This window comes from Dicentrarchus labrax, unplaced genomic scaffold (genome assembly GCF_905237075.1).
Source record: "Dicentrarchus labrax unplaced genomic scaffold, dlabrax2021, whole genome shotgun sequence".
Classification (NCBI taxonomy): Eukaryota; Metazoa; Chordata; class Actinopteri; family Moronidae; genus Dicentrarchus; species Dicentrarchus labrax.
This window is the reverse complement of record NW_026136712.1, coordinates 8,132,898-8,154,013: the sequence shown is the minus strand read 5'-3', so window position 1 is coordinate 8,154,013 and position 21,116 is coordinate 8,132,898. Positions and strand designations below refer to the sequence as shown.

The 21,116-nt window shown below is 40.7% G+C and overlaps 1 protein-coding gene across 1 annotated transcript; it reads right to left on the bottom strand.

Moving 5' to 3' along the window:
- Positions 1-538: 538 nt before the first annotated feature.
- On the bottom strand, positions 539-20,274 carry si:dkey-121b10.7 (heparan sulfate glucosamine 3-O-sulfotransferase 6). Its single transcript, XM_051416589.1, has 2 exons — positions 19,407-20,274; positions 539-2,305 (listed from the first exon to the last, which is right to left on the bottom strand). The coding sequence occupies exons 1-2, from the start codon at positions 19,883-19,885 to the stop codon at positions 1,687-1,689; spliced, it is 1,098 nt and encodes a 365-aa protein (XP_051272549.1). The 5' UTR covers positions 19,886-20,274; the 3' UTR covers positions 539-1,686.
- Positions 20,275-21,116: the final 842 nt, after the last annotated feature.

The following is a 21,116-nucleotide window of genomic DNA, read 5'->3' as shown; positions in this document are numbered from 1 at the left end:
CTTTGTAAACTGTGGCAGAGCTGTGATTGTAGCTCAGTGGAGTTAATGTTGGAGGAAGAAATCTAGTAAACAAAATGTAACCACCCTGAGGTTAGGTAAATTTTGTTACCAATGGACAGAGTAGTCAGTTGCTAAGCTGAGCTAACTAGCTGCTGGCTCTAGCCTCAACTGTTGATGTGAACGGTATTGTTTGGTCATTAAATTCCCGGGTCGAGCCCATTTAGAAAGGTTATTTACTCATTCTCTTTGTGAGTTTGACACTTGATTTTATAAATAAGTGAAGGTTAAAGATTAAAGTATAATATAAGCATTTTCTGTAACTAAATGTCAGATTTCCTATAAGTCATTCCTAAAAATCACACAACAGTGATTAATTGTATTTTCTTTTCTAATCATCCAGTGTCTGTTAGGTCACTTCCAGGAAAAAATCATCTGCTAAGCAGATGTACTTTATATTCCTGGCAGCAGTAATGTTGGTTTGTTTGGAATAAATACAAAGTGGATGAAGTTCAACGCAAAAATGAGACCAAAACACATGTTTTAGAACGAAGGTTTTAGTCAGAATTTCCAGCAGAATTTCAAATACAAAAGTCTCAGAGAAAACATCTCAACAATAGTTTGTCATCTTATAAATTAAGCCTTTAGAAATACACAGTTGCATTTAAGTACCGTTTGTGGAGGTGATGATTAAATGAAGCTGAAAACAGTCACAGATACAGGTGTTGTCGTAAAGAACATTTTATACAAGCATTGTATTGGAAACTTAAATAACAGCATATTTACAGCACATTGTGGACTATGTTTTATATTTCGGGTGCCTTTTTGCACCAGTACCAGGTATCATCCTGCATTTGCTACATCTTTTTTTCTTTTATAAAATTAAAAGACAGTCCAGAAAAGGAGCTTGCGTTGAAAGAACTGAAGAAAAAATAACTTCCTGTAACTGCATACACAGTATAAATGTGTCAGATAATTTATCCAGAGTTGAACTGAACAATGCTGATGGAATTTAAGTGATCCAGAATGACTTATTTAACGGTTTATTTTGATTGTACCATTGTGCATAATTCAAAACCCTTTGCTTCTTACCTCACTCTGTTGTTCTTTTTTTTAGCAGAGCTCCTATGTCTCAAAACTCCAATATGTCATTTGGTTTATCGTAGCTTTGCCCGGCTGTCAAGGCTTGTTACTCATTTGACATTTGGTTTAACTTCAGGCACATCTCTGCAGCGTTGGCATCTCTCTGGGGTTATTTTCAATTTAGAAGTTGTGCTGTTAAATGTTTTGGACAGCAATGAGAGCTTAGCATACCTCTGTCACTCAGGGTGCCAAGTACTAGAAGTTCCAATTTAAAGCAAATAAGCAGTACGCTTCGATGCGGCTTGCGCTTGTCACACTCCAGCAGCATGGGCCACAACCAAGTGCTTCTCCAAAGCTTTTGCTTAGCACTGCTTGCTACTGTGGCTCAGGGGACTGAAGCTCGCACAAACCTTTTTAGCATGGCTATTTTAAATCTGGACAAAGGCAGTTTCATAGTCAGTTTTCATAGCTTAGGTAATGACACAAAGGCATCTTTTGCACAATAAAAGCTTTGGTAACACACAATGTCTTCAAGGTATCCCTGTCTGGTAGTTGGCTTAACAAGAACGCTACTAACAGTTTTTAAGAGCTTTGGTGAGTAGCCATTCAGTCCCAACCAAAATTGTGGCCGGTCATTTGGTAAAACTTTAGATTGAAGGGTCTGTAGAAGTCTCTGAGCCTGAGCAGGACCTCAGAGGGGATCTGGGGATGGGGCCTGCCCTTTGACTTTCCCAGGCATCGCGGCCTGCTGCTCCCTTCGGGCTTCTTCAGGCAGGGGAAACCTTTGGTCTGGTTGAAGTAGAAGTGCTTGTCTGTCACCACGCGTTTGAGTCCCAGGAAGTCCTGGACCCGGCCCATCTCCCCTGCTGGGTCCGTCACGAGGCGCTCGCCACTGACAAAGAGGAGGCGCGAGAGCGGGAAGAAGCGCAGCCAGTTCTCTAAGTGCTTGGCGTAGATGCCAATGCGCACAGCACTCCAAGACGTGTCGATGAGCCCTGTGGTGGCATTGCGGAAGGCCAGGTTCTGGAAGGACGGGAGCCCGGGAGATTTGGACAGTGTCTGGGTGTAATCAGAAACAGCCCGGGTCACAGGGTCACGCACCACCACGATGAGCTTAGTGTGGCGACTCATTGAGAAGACTCGGCGAGGGGCTTCTTTGGTGATAAAGTAACTGGGGGTCTTCTCCATGGTGATCTGACCCTCCAGAGTACGAGGCATCAGGTTCCTGCATGAAAGAGAAAAAGAAAGACAGAAACAGAGAAAGACTATTAATAAAACTGTACTCTCAACATTCCCATGAGCCTATACTTCAGAAAATGCCAACACAGTGTATGCTCTATATTACAAAAATAACATCTATATATTAGGAAAAAATAATACATTCCCTTGTTTTTACTCATAATTCTCATAACATTCCTTTGATGATGCCTCACTTGCCTTGAAGGCTTTTTGATTTTGCTTTGTAATTAGTGGGCTAAATCTGTGATTAGAGGGAGATAAACATGACATTAGCTGCTGGCACTGATGGAGTGACCATGTCAGTGCAGGCCGGGAGGGAGTCTGTGAGCGGCTACTGTAGGAAAACCGCAAGACTATATTAACCTCAGAAAAGTAATTTCCTCTCATCCGCTGCCTCCTCCTAAACAGGCTCATAACAGCCCGGACTCTCCCTCCGCTCTTGTTCCACAAATGCTGGGAGACCTTCCCAAAGGACTGAAATAATAGCCACATTACTGTCACACCACTGGTATTTGTCGTCTCACAGTAGGGTTGGAAGGGTTTCTGTCAACGCTACTATATTTTTTTGCTTATTTAATGAATTGTTTTTCCCCTTTCTGTGTACTACGGGAATCCTTTTCAAATGGCAGCGTTGGGCAAATCACTTTAAAATTGACTCAATTACTCTATTATATTTTATTTGAAAGTAAACAGACGATTCAAAAGTTAGCTAGCTTGTTGCTCACCACAGCTCAAGTGCCTTTAAACAACTCCAAACCCTCCACACCTATCACATATTGTGTATTTAACAGGTGTAGACACAAAAAGAGACATTATGGTTTAACAAACAGCCATGTTTGGACGTACATTTACTGACCATCAACAGCTAGCTTAAAGTCAGTCCCAGTGACTGCACTGAACCTGTGGGGTTTGCACACCAACTCCAACTGAACAAAACCACATTATTCCTGAATTGACAATGGCTAATTTTAGATAACCAGCTAAGAACAGGCTACACAAAAATAGGACAACATTTTTATTCTTTTGTTTTAAGGTTAACTGCGCCTTTAACCCCTGCACCAAGCTAACAAGCTAACAGAGTATTAGTAACTGTAGTGTAGGTACTGAATTTTTCAATTCCTTACACTACTAATTACTGAAAAAGGTTTGTTACTGAAAAAAACACTGGACATATAACAAATGAATAATGAAAATAATAACTTAACTTACTGACTCTTTAATTTCTCTGAGTCTCATCCCAAACATGCAAAAACTGTTAAGATAAAGATAAAGAGATAAAGAGAAGTGAAAGAATTACTCTGATTATTACAACTAAGATTTTATTTTCATTTTCTATGTTCCCACATCTCATATGAAGTACAATGATATCATTACTCAAAGAAATTAGGTTACGAAAGCTAAAGTTACAAAAATAAGAAGAAGACGTAACACACTGGAATTAGCCTTTAATCTAATGAATATTTTGGCTGCAGCAGTCTTTAGTTAGTAATGCATAGAGAAAACACAGGCACAAGGCCTAAAGTATCCTGTAACAAACAGGTTAGTTGAGTATCGTCTTATGGTAGCCATGTGTTCGAACTCAACCCTGGTTATTGCCTTTGGCCCTCTGATTGTTATTATCATCAGTGGTTGAGGTATTCTAGGCACACTTTGGCTTTTAGAGGACTGGGCTGTCCTCTTCCTCCTGATCTTTACCCCTACTTAGATGACTCAGAGGCTTAGAAGACGTAGTAGTACCTCAAAAAGTTTAACAAACCCTGACCAAAGCCTGCGTTTGACTGAGAGCCCTTATAACGTGCCAGAGCAGATTGTATATAAAACGAGGGAAATGGGTTGGGAAAGGAAAACCTATTCATCTTGTGTCCTTTATTTCATTCAAATGCTACTGTAACGCTAAAATGGAATCTAATAACCTCCGATGTGCAAAAATATCCTGCCAATTTTCCTCTCTTAAAAGAAAAAAAACAACAAAAATAGAGCCGCTTTTGTTGACTTTAAAGAGTAGATTCAAATCTCAGGCCCGGCTTGTGTTATAGAAATCTAAGCAGTGAGGAATGCCAGTGTTGCAACTGTGAAAGATCCCTCAGCTAATTTCCATGCTTCCTCCCCTCCCTCCTCAGCAGGCATGTGGTGATGGTTGGGTCGGAGTCTTCGTGGTTGGTCTGTAAGTGAAGGGCTTACGGGGCTCTGAGCTCTGGTGTGTGGTGATGGAGCCGACCCCATGTTCCTCTCTGTCTGATCCAACACACACAGTCAGCTCCAAGTCCGGCATGTCCCCTGGCACGAAGCTACGAGGGTAACACCAAATAGACAACTTATGGTATTCATAAGAAGGCTCTGAGTTGTATTACAGGGCAGGGGCTAAACAAAAAACTGGGAGAAAAATACTAGCAAATACCTGAGGGAGAAAAGTTTACAAAAACAATAGTGTTCATCATTACAATGAGCGTTTCGGGCCAAAGCTTAAGCTGCAACATATCCCTCAGAAGCCAAGTCTCTGAGTCTGTGGGTCGCAGACTTACTTCTGGTCACCACATGACGTGAGTGGCAGTATAGTTTTTATGAATATCGATTTCAGAAAAAAAAAAAAAAAAAAAATTCTCATTTAGATCCAAGGATAGTTTAACAACTCCGGCTTTGGGAGGAAATTCCACCCTCGGATAGTGTTACTCTCACATCAGTCTGTGAGGTTATTTTGCGGTAATTGCATGCTGTTTTGGTTCACCTATACTTTCCCCCCTCAACCTGCCTCATTTACCTGTGATTCCTGCATTTCACAGGCCGACTCCCAACAGCCCCTGAGAAAACATGCCTGAGCAATTAAGTATTTTGAGAACAGAAAAAAGGGAGAGTTGCATCCTTTAATCAACATATTTTTGGTCGCAGTGCACTTCAATATAACTGTCAGTGGAGTCTGCTTCTTTTACGATGGATTTTTCCCAGTATGGGTCTTGAACATTAGTCCAAAACAGTGGCGGCAGAAAGAACCCCTCTGCCCTAAAGGGACTGAAACTAAGACCTGACAGTTAAAGTTGATGTTTCAGTTTGCTGAACAATTTTCTCCTTTCAAACATTATTGTTGTTACTCTTGGAAAACTTAGACTAACATCATCTATTTTTTTATCTTTTATATTCAAAGAATACAAAGAAAAACACTGTACCAAAGGGCGATATGCAAAATGCAGGATAACATGCAAGATATTTTTAGCATTTTTGTATTTTTCTGTGGTTGCAGGCAGCGACATCCAAAACCCACAACCAGATCTGAAAGCAAAAACAACTGAGGTGCCAGCGTGTTTGCACTGTTTGGTGTTTTGTAAGTGTGTCTATAGCAGGCATCGCTCTAATGGAAGCCATGGTGTTCCATTCGAGGGTGAGTGGGACTTCCATTGACACCATGTTTACATTTCGGACCACTAGCCTGTAATCATAGAACAGCCTGGCTACAACAAAAAAGCCCAGGAGGAGGCCACACAGTGGTGGAGCACACGGAGGTGGGTGTGCAGGGAAGGGATCGGAGAAGAGCAAAGGAGAAATGTTGGGAAGGATGAATTGAAAAGGGGGGAATGAGAGGTAAGAGTACAGATGGAGAGAAGAAAAACAGAAATCCTCTCATTAACCTGGAGTGTTCCAAAGCATCTAATCTCTGTCTTTCTCATGAAGATAAAAACACTGTTTGTTCTTTTTATCTGATACCAGTTGCCGTGAGCGACCACAGAGACCACGGCCTCTGTGTGGTTTCCAAAAAGAGTTTAGGGAAACCTAGCGACCCAATGTTTGTTTTCATCGCACCTTTACCGTTAGCATCTGGAGCAAGAATGTGGTCAGGTCTGAAAGTACGCAGATGTGAGTTTATCTGTACATACAAATGTGTCCAGACGCTCTCACACACTCACATTTAGCTGAGCTCTGGGTGGGTGGGCAGGCTTTATTAGGGCCTGTTTAAAGGACTGCAGGCTAATAGGCTACTGTTTATGACAAGAATATGAGGACACATGAGTGAGCTGTATACGGACCTACGTCAGGCTCTCAACAAACGCAACAGGAGAGGAGCAGGGGCCACATTATCTGAACAGCATTTTCCATTTCTGCCCTACAAGCCAAGTTGAGGTAACTACATATTTGGTCCAATCACGAGTGAGAACAAAACTGCTTTAGTTTAGCTTGTCCTGCTAAAGCGTAATAAAGTCTGAAGAAATAAAGTCTGTGTTATAAACTGGAGACAAGAGGAAGGCCTCTGTATAATGACACAGTGATACACAGCAGCCCAAAAAGACTATTTCCCATTAGCTGACGGTGTGAAAGAAGCAACAAATTTCATGCCACAACCTCTGCAACATGACTTTGTTCACTATTACAATTTGATCCACTTGGTCCGATTACATTTGGGAATTCTAGAAGAGCCGCACAATTAAATCATTTTATCCTTGGAGAGCTGAACCAGAAGTTAGCTGGCGTGAGTCTCTGGTGCGCATGCTCTATAGGCCGCAGTAGGCATTCATCCGGGTAATTTTATTACAGCAGGAAGTGTTTTTTGGCTGTGTCCAATTCTCCCTTAATACATCCATGGGCATATATATCGTCCTGCATAGATGTTGACCTTACTCTTAATCTAACCATATCTATTTTACAGCCTGAAAACCATTTTTTCTAAACTTCTCTGTTTCTGAAATTACTGCTCTGTGACTTTATAGGGCAGATTGCTGCCCTGAATTAAGGGTTTCACCCACTAAAGTGCTAATCAAATGTGACTGTGTGTGTGTATTTTAAAGTAAAAAGGGCACCTGCAGGCACTGTAAACACAGTACCTATTATCGCTTTTCTAGTGGAAGGCACGCACTCACAAGCCATTTTCATTTTCTAAATCTCTCTCTCTCTTTCTGTGCTTTCTACTCTGACATACACTCACACATGTAAACACTGCGCACACACATACACACACTAACCATCTGAGCATGCCTTCCACAGGATGGATCCACATCTGGGAGCAATGAAGTTCTCAGTTTGTGTGTGTGTGTGTGTGTGTGTGTGTGTGTGTGTGTGTGTGTGTGTGTGTGTGCGTGTAGGGCGGAGATGAGGGAAGTGTTTCTAGGTTAGGAAGTTTCCCTCTGGTCCCGGGGTTCGGAGCTCTAAAAGCTGTGATCCATACTGGCTCTGCTGGGCCAGGGGCCAGACTCCCGGACCCTCTTAATCCCCACCAGCCTGTACTGCACGGAAATGGACTCTTCCACCCTGAAGGTCAGCGGCAGATGGTTGTGATTCAGAGGGCGAGACCACCAGGGATCATGGGGGATCATGTAATGCAACATGTCATCATGTGCAGATTTCTCTCGCGTACATTCAATGTTTCGCCCTCTTTTCCTTCCTCTATCCCTCCATTTCGCCTTCACTCACCTCCTCTACTTTTTCCACTTTTCCCCATCTCTCTCTTACAACTTCAAAGCCTCCACTTGGCTTTTACTGTATCCTTCAAAGTCAGGCTGTTATGAATACATTTGACATGTGTGAAGGAATGTTAAAACACATTGACATCCTCTACCACTACAGTGGGACACATGAAGACAGATACAGCCTGCCTGTGTGTGTTCAAAGATCTGTAAGAGCTGCTGCGTGGAGGGAGAGGTTTGTCATTACTGACGGCAAATACAGGGCTGAGGAGCTTCTGTGGGCTGATTAGAAGTCAGCGGGGACTGTAAGCAACTCAATAAAAGGGGAGGTAAAGTAGTACTTCTCTTTGTGTCTGTTGGAATTGGGCCACTGCATTAGTTGGACAGCCAATATTTAGCCTTTTGTTAAATGTATCCATTGCTATGTAAAAATGGGGAGAACTTCTTTCTTGGACATTTTCTTATTTTTTCAGGCTACCAAAAGGAGATTTTAAGCCTAAAGTGATTAATGATAAGTAATTGCATCTGGTTCTCATTGCAGACATTTTGTGTCTAAATGCAGTTTCAGAGGCCTTTTCCAGTAAAGACAAAAAATAAGGTAGAAACAGTCTAAGAATGTTTAAAATTAAACAGTTTAAGTAAAAAAAGAGTCCGCACTGAATATTGTCATGAGATATTATCCGTCAGCCCCTTACACAATATCTGTATTACATAAACCCATATTGCTCGCACATCACGTTACTGTATCTCACTTCAGCGTGTGTGTGGCGGACTATTACACACTCTGAAGGTTACCGTCTGGCTGACGCACCAGGGTGGGCAGGAGTATTTTTATTGAGGAGGTTTGCATCACTGGGGTAGGTCGGTAGGAAAGAGCTGAAGAATGTGTCTAGCTGAGGGGAAAAATAGAGGCGTAACAGTTAATAGAGACATCACAGGGCCTGAGAGCGAGTAAGTAAATCAGAAGTGGTCAGTCAGAGTTTCCTCTGAGAAACCAGGGCGGCAATAATGACAGAGGAAGATCTATGTGGGTGCGTGGGCTCTTGTGTGAATGTATGTGTGAATTTCAGCAAAGACGCTCATTCTACACTGTATGAACCCACAGCATTGGCTTGCAATTGTTTGAATTGTTTCTAAAATGCCAAATGATTGAGAGTCAGATGAGAAAATTGTTACCACTCTCATTGTCTGAAATATGTTTCTGGAGCCGATAGCTTAGCTTAGCATAAAGACTGGAAACAGCTAGCCTGGCTCTGTCCAAAGGTAACACTTTATATCTTGTTTGTATAATCTGCACAAGTGTAAACATGACAATTCACCCTTTTACGAGGGGTTATGTCTGACACATGACCCCCATAAAACAGTGTAAAACAAGTTATAAAGTGCCATTACAGAGCTGTAGAGGTGCTGGAAGGTGGATTTTATTACCTCTGAAGAGAGCCAAGGTAGCTGTTTCCCTGTTTCCTGTCTTTGTGCTCAGCAAACTGGCTGTTGATTGCCTTATATTTACTGCACAGACACGAGTGGTTTCGTTTCATCTAAATCTCGGCATGAAAGCCAGTATTCAAATTTCCCAAAGCCATCGTACTATTGCTTTCATTAATGAAAACTGTTCTTAAGTCTGTTTTTGTATAGTATATATAATGTGCTGCAGGAATGAGTCCAAGAAGTTAGTCAGCTTTTTTTGCACTTCTGGTTCCGTCTCCTCAAAGTCAATTGTTTAGATGCCTGAAATAAGGTCTGTGGTTCACACGATCTTAAGAGATCTTTACATTTTAAATCTACAACATAGAACATGTCAGTAAATACACCACTCGTAATTTTTGTAGCTTTCATGTGTCAATTGGCAATTGCCAAGTGTCTACACTACAGAAGCTGTCAATAATCGTCATCATAAAGCTTAGTGGTGGTGACATTGAAGTCATGCGTCTGTGGTGTAGTTTATTTGTAGCCTAATGTTAGCTTTTTACTTCTGGGAAGTAAAGTGCAAAATGATGATCATAAAGAGAAAATAGAACCAACCAAAATACTTAAAAGTGACCACAGGAAGAAAAAAAAGAAGAAAATGAATAACAGGAAGATTTTTATCTCTCTGATAGCAGAACAACCTGTAATGGCAGAACATTGAAATAAGGCAAAGCCTATTATATGTGTTTGAATGTTTATGTATGAGTGTAATATGTGTGTCCATATGTACGAGTGGAAGTGAATGTGTGTATGTGTGTGTTGCCACTGATTGCTCCAACCCCTCCTGACTTATCAAATGGGAAAATCTGCAGTCGTGTTCCTGCCGGGCCCACAGTGGCCTACTTGTGTGGCTTTATCTCTTTGCTGCCAGGGGCCTCGGGGGCTCCACCCGGCCTTCATCCGATCTCCTGAACACAGGATGGAGGGAGGGACGGATGGATAGATGGGGGAGATCCTGACCCCTGTGATGTCATGATGTCCTCGCCGCAGTTACATAATTGGGCTGCAAGTAGGATGGTGTGATAAGGTGGGAATGTATGTGGAAAATCAAAATTCAGAATACAATTCTTTAAATTTACCATAAAATGAGCAAAATAAAGATGAAATCTTTAATAGTTACTTGATTATTTAATTGACAAAAAATTGATTTTGAAACATTTTTGATAATTGATTTTTAAGTTTTAAAAAATCACAAAAATAATTTCCGGATGCAGCTTTAAAGCAAGTATTCATGTTAGAAGATTATATAATATGTACATGAATGAAAAAGCAAAGTTTCCTTTTATCCAAATATTAAATATATTAAAATTGTTATTGATATTTAGAGGAACTCATATTTTGTCACATAAACTAATATTTAATCATTTTTTAACATTATATTTCTACAATAGATAAATAGATTCTTGTTTGTCCTTAAGGTCAGTCAGTCCAGTTAAAGATTAAACACGTACAGACTTTAATGTTTACCCTCCTCTCTGAGTCTGTACCGTCGACAGAGAAAACAACCACGTTTTCACTAATTAAACTGCTTCTCTAAATGAGTACACACACATGTGCACACACACCTCAGAAACACTGTAATCGACTCAATATGGACTTTTGCTTGTCTGGCAACTCCCCAGGTCCCGACCAATAAGAACACTCGATACTGTCCGATCCTAAAAACCCACTTCCAAGCTGTTTCAGCCTGCCTCTCCTTGTGGTTTCTCAGCTCATTGTTAGCAGCGTTTTAAGCTGAAAAACGGAAATCACTGCTGGCAGAGGCACGGCTTGTACAACTGGAAACAGTCCGTTCAGCGGCCTGCTATTAGTGCCATCTATCAGGCTCATCAGAGTGGACTGAGCAGGCCTTGGCCACGTTTACACACACATCAAACACACAGGACGTAGTAGAGTTTGGATGGACATGAAGCAGGAGCTGGTGTTGGTTTCCAGATTTCCTCCCATCACAGCGTCTTGTTTGATGTTTTGTTTGTCCTCAAATTCGTTTCTAGCTCTCGGTGCCAGATTTTCAGGCATAATTAATCTCATTTCCTCTCAAAACCAGCGCAGACATCACCGACAATTAACCAATTCCTCTAAGTTGGTTAAGTCAAACCGATGGGAGTTTTCGAGGAGGGTTTTGTAGCAGACAAAGAAAGGTGTGTTTCTTTGTGGGATTCTCGGGGTGGCTGCAGGTTCTCACGACCTCTACCCCCCACCCAGGCAGTCAGACATTAAACAGAGATAGACACCAGTGAGACACGGCCACACACACACACACACAGTCAATAATTACCTGCCTCTTCAGACAGACCAGTGATGGTTAACTTGGTGTGGGTATCTGGTCGGTGCATCAAAACCAAACAGCCATAAATATCAGTGCATGTACTGTATCTACTGCAGTATGCATCTCTTTTTCTTTAATGTAATCTCTGTGAATGGAAAGTGGGTTGATCTTATATTCAGATCCTTTTCTTAAAGTAAAACAGTGGGACAAATAACAACTGAAGGCAGCAGAATTAAAAAACTATTTGAATCCTTAACTTTCGTGAGATGGTTGATCTTGAATATATTGTAATTTACAGCTGAAACAATCTTCTGTTTCTGTTATATTCCGGTAACTGATTAATTGTTTAAAGGACCAGTGTGTAGGATTTAGAGGCCTCTAGCAATGAAGTTACAGATTGCAACCACTTGAATACAGCTCGGCCTTCACAGCGTGTAGGAGAAAGTATGGTGGCTGCAAATAATGAGAAAGGCTCTTTCTAGAGTCAGTGTTTGGTGTGTCCATTTTGGGCTACTGTAAAAACATGGCGGACTTTGAAGTAGAGGACCTGCTCCCCCTGTAGATAAAAACGGCTCATTCTAAAGTAACGAAAACACAATTCTTATTTTCAGGTGATTATGCATGAATATATTTCTGCCAATAGATCCTCCAAAATTTTACACAGTATACCTTTAAATTAAAATTACAATAACATCAGACGTTCTTAATATTATGCAGTTACACAAGAGTCCTGTACACATACATACACAATGATCCTTTATTTATATAAAAATAAAAGGCTAGAAGTTTTACTCATAGTAAGTATTAACAGAAAAAATACAATCCATCCATTAATGGATCTCTTAATGGCCAATACGGACAGGAGGAGTGATTACTGCGACCAAGAACTCTTTCAATGTACATATGGGTGTCAGTATCAGTTATCAGTATCAGTTTTGCAAGTATTCATTTGAAAAGTGACTGCAGTATAGGTGTAATAAATGTATTAGAGTAAAACATATAAAGTTACATAAAATGGCGCAAGCACCCCCAAAACTGTACAGCACTAACAGTTAATTTGCAAAAACTATGTTTATTCTTAAAATGAATAAATCATCTAATTACACAGACAAAAATAAATCAAAATGGAGATATCTGTTTTTGTAAATGAACCCTTATTTTTCACATCCACATATACCTTTACACAATCTATTCACAATTGTGGTGTCACAAATTTTTTCTATTCCTCTTTCACTTTCTGTTTCTTATATGATTAAGACAGTTTCCATCCCATGCAAAGATTGGACTTATTTATTTATTTTTCTTTACTCATTTACACACTAATTTAAAAAGAAAAAGTCAGCTGAAACAAAGAAAATAAAGGCAAATAACGTAGAGAAGGTGGAGGAAGTAGAAAGATGATTGTTTTGTTGTGGTCCATTAAACACAGCGGCTCATCAGTCATCCTGATCTCTGTCTGTTTAATAAGGGAAGGCAGACTCTGATGAGTTTGAGGCCGAAGAAAACTTAACAGCATGTCTCGAGTCTTTAACTGGAAGCGCACATTCCCAGTCTGACAGTCGGGAATTAAAACCCAGACGATTGAAATTAAAAATCAGTCAGAGTGATGAACGACGCAAACTTTCTCCTTCTGCACACTCTGTAACTGTGACTGAAGTGTTCCCCCAGTGATCTTCTCATCAGTCATCTGGATCTATTATTTCTGATTGGATGAGACACGGCATGCTGGGAGGGGAAAGGTCAACCAATGATAAGCTGTCAAAATATTGATGACTGAGTTGAATCAGACCTTTTTTCTCGCCAAATAAAAATCTATACCTATTCCCATCCAATTTATCATATAAGTCATGTTTGATCATACACTTGTAGTTTTCCCAGCTTAATTTACATATTGTATTAATTTTGACAAAAATCCCTTTACATGTAAATAGCAGCCTGTGTCATGTCGTGTTTACTGGTTCTGACCGACATGCCATGTTGGATGGATATAACTGACCAGTTTTTCCTTCTTTCGCTGATGCAGCTTCAAATACTCACTGAGCATTGAACCCTGTCCTCTGCACAAAGCCTTCTTTCTTCTAGCAAGATCTATACATTTCCTATTTTTCCAAATTCTTCCATGAAAGCCTCTCTTTCCCCAGTCAGTCTGAAAAACACTCTGCAAAATGCAGCTTCCAAGAATGTGAGCAGAGAGGAATTCAACCAGAGAATCCCCTGTGATTGGTAGAAGAGTCTAACAGGAAATAAAACCTGGACATTCCTGTCTAGGTAGAGCATCCAGCACTCAGTTGAATTACACAACTTCAGCTTCTATGGGACAAAGGAACAAGTCGATAAGGAAAGAGATTTAGAGACAGAGAAAAAAAACATCAACTCAACTCTAACAGGCTTTACATTACACAGTTTGAGGGACCTGGACAAGCCAATAAATCCTCTCCAGCAACACTCGGGCTGTGCGGTATAAATGTCAGCGGTGGAAGGGAGTAACAGCTCCTTGTCAACAATATTGAATATTCAGAAGTTAATTCATTTCTGCTGCAACGGCGTGATAAAGAGAGAGAGAGAGAGATCAATAGTAAGAGCCTATTTTAGGCGATCGATATCGGGAAATGACATTTATATCTGCTAGATATTTATAGTGTCAAGAAAAGGCGGAGAGATGCTGAGAGAATCAGGGGGAGTGGACGGGCTTCAGGTAGAGCTGAAGCAGTGTGAATGAATCCGAGCTCACACACATGCTCACACTCACTCACTTGCACACCATGGCTGTCTAAACCCTCGTTCTCCACCACTAAACCACAGAATCGTTTCCAGTAGATGGCAAAGCCAAGGCTTTTCCACATATAAGCATTTTTTCTAAAACAATTTGCCAAATGCTTCCTTTAAGGATGTCCATGTGTTTTACTTGGTTACCAGTTGAAGACAGGGGCCAAGACTCCGAGCTCAAAGACACAGGCAGCACTTTGAAATGAAGAGCTCTGTCAGAGAATACATGTTTAAGTGATACTTTCCAGCCCAGTTTCAGATGACATTGGCTTCACATACAACGGTTCTGTTTTAAATTGATATATGGGAATCACAGGGTTACTTAACATGTAATTACACTAAATGAATAATATTTTTATAACTACATATGATATCTAGAAGAATGCAATAGGCAGGAGGGCAGAAAGTGTAGGAAGAAAGGAAGGTAGGAAGGAACAGGGAAGTCAGATGTGTCTACTGATTATTCATAACCACATATAGGGACAGGTCAATGTTGAGATGTGTCAATGAATGCATGATTACACTAAATTAATATTTTCAGAAATTATGGAAAAGGAAGGAAGAGACTGGAGCTGTGGACGTGTCTCCACAGCCCCCACAGATGAACTCAAATATCATGTTCCAAATACAGTTTGTTTTCATTGAGCTGGATAGCTAATGATTTTAACCATTTATCCATCACATTTGCTATTTCAGCCATTTATCCACTACGTTTAGCTCATTATTTGAACTATTTATCCATCACTTTAGCTAACTACTTTAATAATTTATCCATTACTTTTGCACAACTGTTAGACTTGCTAACAAGTTTTCATACACTTTTAATCACAATATGTAATGTTCACGTGATACCTTCAAATTATATGACAAAAAAACGTAACTGTAACTGCCCTTTATGACCTAACGCTCCTATCATGATATCATGTTTGTGCCTTCCAAAAAAGTTACTATTGGAAAACATGTTAGGGAAACATTGTGATTTAGGTAGAAATGACTATTTTGTTATGGGACCTTCGTTTTCATGGTTGCAGCAATAACCTTGTGGTTAAGGTTAGAGAACTGTCGTGGTTATGTTTGAAAGGAACCAAAACTGACTGTCACAAGTAAACAAAGGAGGGGACTCCCACAGCGAAGTCGGATATTTTGTGGAGCCATCCATCCACTCTTATTTAATTGGCTGAAAGTTAACTCAATGAGATAATGTATGAGAATGACTATTCAGTTCATATTTTTCACACTCACTGTCAATCCTCCAATTCGCAGTACAGACTGTAGTTAAATCTTATCAGACAGGTATCCCTAAACCTACACCTGCCTGATGGGTAATCTGGGGGTCCTTGACACCAAAAAGTGTGTATACAACTGCACTAGATGGCTTTGTCACCTGAATGTAAGACATTTTTCTCTTCTTATTGGAAGGACAGTCTGTGTCTTACAGCTGACTCTGTATGTGGATATATTTTTAAAAACCAAATCATAATTCCTTTTTTTTTTTTTAAATAAGCAGAGCTTCTCCACAATCTTTCCACATACCCCCTTGCAACCCAGAAGTACCCCCTGAGGTACAATTTCTCCTGGTTGGGAAACACTGGACTAGAGCTTACTTGTGTATGCTTCGAAGCATTTACATCTGCCTCATATAAAAGTTAAAAAAAGTCCCAGTAAGTCATATTGCTTGTCTGTAAGCCGGTGAACTACACAGCCCATGGGTACAATAAGCTTCCCCTATAGCACTAAAGGTAGAAGTGTAGTAGAAATACTGAAGCGCTCATCATAGACCAGGGCTACGAGGTGAGGGGGTGGCTGGTTGGGACTGTTGACTCATGCTAAGGCCTTGTTTAACTGCGACCGGGGTCCTAATCCCTCTCAGCCACTCCGCACGTCCCTGAGCTGTCCATGTTAATACCTGACCTGTCATTACACCGGTCCAATTCAAACAGTGTTGACACGAGCTGTCAGCGGATTAGGATGGAGCGAAAACACACGTTTCATTATGCCTTCAAAAGAGAAAAGGAGAGGAAGAAAAAAAGAGAGTAAAAGGTAAGGTCAGTTCCCCAACAACAGAAAGCAGTACAAGGGAACGTGTAAAGGTCGCTGGTCTCCTCACCTTTGACCCTTTCTAGTGTTCAGTTCTGCTTTGTCACCATTCAGATGACTACAGATCCCAACGTGTGTCACTTCAGCTAAAAATGCATTTCATCAAAAGTTTGGGTTTTACCCTATTTAGATTAGTTCTTAACTGGTGGGGGAAAAAATAAAAAAATGTTTGACGCTTTACTCACATTTTGCTTTATTTCCCAGCAAGGTGCATGCAAAAATACCCTTTACACTATCAAACTGATACAACCAGAACATCTCAGAAAGCAAGAGAAAAAATATAGTCAGGATTTGAGAAAAACAATCTGAAATCTGGTGGAAAATATTAGAGGGGACATTGGTACAAGGTTAGAAGAGATTGTTATGCTGTATTGATATATTTAGATGTAGTCCATGGCTCCCAACCAGGGGTAAAGTGTACCAGGGGTGTACTTCTGCAGTTGCCAGGGGCTACGTGAAATCGTTTTTTTAAATGTAGCTCAACTCATTTGAAAAAATAGAAATTACAATAAATAAAGAAAATCAGTAAACAAATACCAACATATTGAGTCAGCAGGTTTAACATTGAGAGTGCACAGTTAGTAAGCAAGCAGAGGAGTCTCAGTAGTTAGCTGAAAGTAATGGATAAATGGTTGAAATAGCAAAAAGCAACAGATAAATTGACTATAAATGTATAAATGATTGAAGGAAATAATCTAAAAATGAATAATCAGTTGAAATAGCCAAGAGTAATGACTAAATAGTTGAAAAGGTCATCTAAAAAAATAATTAATTAGAGGGACATCTAGCTTGTGCCACAATTTATATAATATTTAAATGCAAAGTTAAAAAAACAAACAAAAAACACTGACTGTTCAACTGCAATAATAATAATAATATTCATATTTCCAATATTCTTGAATAAAATCCTGTTTAAAATTAATAAACACATCCGGAACATGACTGGTGTAGTTGAGGAAGGGGTACTTGAGTTCATCTGACAAGAGTGAGGGGGGTAGCGAACTGACTACCTTTTGATTTTGGACTGAGAGCTGGAACAAAACAAGGAATCTTCCCCTTGGAATTTAGGAAACTATGATAGACATCTTATAGACCAAACCATTAATTTAGAAATGAATCAGCAGATTAATCAATAACTGTTCATTTGTTTCAGTTCATCCTGCTTTTTCACATCAGTGAACACTGTTCACAAACAGGTGTTTGAAACAGAACTACTCGAATAAAACGTACAATTTGAGGTGATTCCGTTTCAAACTCAAAGTGAAACTGCTTTAACAAGCTGCTGTCCACAACTGTATGGTCATAACACATGTCTCACACATTGATACGTGACTTGCATCCACCAGGAAAACCGCATCCTTTTCCTCTTCCTGTACTGAGTAATGAGAAAGCAAACTAACACCTGTGCACACACACACACACACACACACACACACACACACACACACACACACACGCTTTGATCTCTGATGTCTACCTGAGCCTCACAGTGAACAGATCATTACCCGGCTGTATTGATCTCTCCCTGCATCTCTCTGTCTCTTTCTCCAACCCCACATTTTTTCTTCCACACCTCCATGTTCTCCTCTCCTCTCCTCATCTCTTCATCAAACTGTCATTTACTCTGAAGGTCTTTTCCCTCCATTCTCCCTCTGTAATGGTTCTCTTCTGTCCCTCCCTCTCTGTCTCTTTCTCTCTCATCTCTGTACTATCACATATCAGGCAGCTACTTAAAATATAAAATATAATTTATTTTTTTTATATTTGTCACCCATTTTATCTATCAATTTAAACATACTAACTAATATTAATGTCTTACTGCCTGCTACTACCCTTTAAATGTTTTATTTGTCTGGTATTCAATCGGAAAAACAAAAATGAGAAATGCTGCTATCCACCTTCAATAGCCCATTTTGGCTGATCCTCAAGCAAACACATGACTACCTGACCGAGGGGTCATCCACACTACCATCATCCACAACCATAACCCATCCTCCCTCTGTGATCAGGCTGGTTGTGAGGCCCTCAGGGGACCAACACTGGACACTTAGGGAAGCAGCTTGTCAGCTCAATAAACAGCAATTTATTGACAGAGGACTGAATACGCTGCCATCCTTGGAAGCTATCAGCAGAGCCTCTTATTGGTGCTTAGAGATATTAATGAAGAGAGGACAGAAGAGGAACTGATCACACCGGCACAAGACGATGTGGCTGCACAAAATCATACTTTATGTGGGCAAATAAGTGGAGAGTGCATTTAAATTAGCCCTGTTTTTCTTACATCATGCTGAGTCACTAATATTTCATTATTTACTGTAATAAGCGAACTAGGAAATACATGATAATAAGGGTTTGTGTGCACATGAAAGCACTTTTCTCCATTGTGAGAAAAAAAACAGGCAAGAAAAAAGGCAGACAGAAAGTCTTTACACACTGCCCACTTCTCAATTTGAAATCCTCATACTGTACCGACGTATAGGCCTATTTTTTAAAACGCTTTAAAAGGTCAGACAGTTTCCAAACAAACAAAATTAGTTCTTTACATTTCATTTGTATACATCTGTCTGATCAGACATAATCCACCTCATCAGACCGGTCAGACAAGATGCTCAACTACTGAAGATAAAAGACATATCCTGCGTATTTACAAGCAACCTAGAAGAACAGGGGACCTTTTGTGGTGAGGGCCCCAGTTTACTTGCCGTGCATGACTTGATTTTACCACTGCACATTAACACCACTAGGCCTAATACAACGAATGACCTATCACAGGATAAATAAATTAGATTTTCTTTTATTATTTCCCTTTAATCCAATGCCTCCTTATATATTTACAGCCCTCGAAACGAAGCTTAATAAAAACAAAAGGCTTCTGTTTATACAGATCTTGTGGAAGAAGAATAAAGTCTACAGCTCAATTTCCAGACATTTCCTCCTGACAAGTGACAGTGAGCAGCTACAACTTCCAATCAGGCGTCCGCGACTTCTGCCCCTGAACTTTGACCCTTACAGTTCATGACTATTCCGGTCATTTCGGAACCGCAGAGTAAATGTTTAATTTCTGTATCATCAAGTTAAAAAAAAAAAAAAAAGCAGCTTACCTGTACCATTCCAGCCCCTTATCGTAGAAGCGGTCAAAGAAGTGCGGCTCAGATCCGACGGCTCTCACGTCCGGATGGATGCGCAGGAACTCCAGCAGCGCCCGAGTGCCACCTTTCTTCACTCCTATGATGATGGCCTGAGGAAACTTTTTGCTGCCGAAATTATTGGCTATAGATATATTGTTAGATGGAGCGTCGCTGTTCGACAAGTCCGACAGCTGTTCCCGGACAATCGAGACTTGAGACGCGTTATACTCGCCGAGCTGCTGCGCTGACGCTTCGTGTCCATCATTTAAGATAATTTTGCTTTGGAACTGACTTTGTTGGTCATAAACCGGCCTGGGCAAGGAGTCACAGTATCCGTTGAGGCAGTAAAAGAGGTAAGTGAAGAGAATGATCATGGTAAAGATGACGGACAGCTTGGACTGCACCTTCAGGTGTCCAAAGTTGAACGCAGCTCTCCATTTACTACATCCCATGAGTCGCAATCCTGAGCATGAGGACACAACGCAGGAAACATGCCATACCAGAGTACTTCATACTACTGACTTGAAAAGTTACTCAAACTGAGAAAGCTTTAGAAAAACCGCCGCGCTCGTGCCACAACGGCAAGTGGCGCAGAAGTTGCCTTGCGCGCATCAAAAGGTTCCACATGTTGCCCCAGCTTATCTCACTCTCCCTTTGCCTCTCTCTCGGGATTCGTCAGCTCTATAGCAGCATCAGGGGCAACTTGTAGGTTATTATTTTTTTCCCTCAATAACTAGTCCCAGCGAGGCTCAGCTGAAAGGTGGCTGTGGATTTATGTCCCGCGGCGCTCCGTGCCTTCTGTGCGCTCCCGTGGCTCCTTTGGCAGCGACTCTATTGGAAACCCTCAACAAGCCCTTCCAGTCCGACTGCCAAATCCACGCCCTGTTTATCAAACCCACGCCCCTTCCACCCTCAGCCCGTGCGACACTAAAATAACAGCAGAAAAATAATGAATTTGCGCGTCACCCTCTCCAAGTTGACAGAGAAGGAGAAACTCTCATATCACATTATTTTGAAAGCAATTTGAGAGGAATATGGTCGTTAGTTTAATTGTATTTAATGCATTGGAAGAGGAGGGGCATATTTGGAGCATGATAAAGAGGGGATATTAGTTTTTGATTGCAGACTGAGCATGTAATATCCTCTCATTTCCCATTTAAATCACCACATCCACTGTGCAGCCTTGTGCACGTTTGGAAGCCTCGCTGGTTCGAGCTCCAGGTTGTATCTTGCCCAAACTGTTCACTGTTGGCCACCTGCTGTCTGCCAGCCCTCCTGACCACACACCCCCATGGAGCCAGCTATGACACAAACGTTTAACCTTTACACTCCTGCCCAACAGGGACAGACAGGTGTCATCAGCTTTCTCTAATTCCTTTCTCCCAGTGTGTGTGTGTGTGTGTGTGTACACACATGTGAGAGCACATTTAACGATGGTAAACACAGTAATCCAGACCACCATCAGCTTCTCTCCACATCAATTTTCTTTTTTCTTTTTTTTTTTTGCACAAAGTAAATATTGTTAAATCATTAAGACCAAAACAAAAATCATTAAACATCCAAAGCAGTTTAGTTAAGGAAAAAAATGTAGCTGTCATGTGAGACATTTGCTAGGATACAGGTTTTTTGGAACAAAGTCTTTTATGTGTCCCTGGGAAGTCTACCAATTTGTTCCCGAATCTT

Coding starts and splice junctions, on each gene's coding strand:
- si:dkey-121b10.7 (XM_051416589.1), bottom strand. CDS start 19,885: ATGGGATGTAGTAAATGGAGAGCTGCGTTCAACTTTGGACACCTGAAG. Junction 2,306..19,406: donor AAGGGGCTGGAATGGTACAG/GTAAGCTGCTTT, acceptor TCTTTCATGCAG/GAACCTGATGCCTCGTACTC.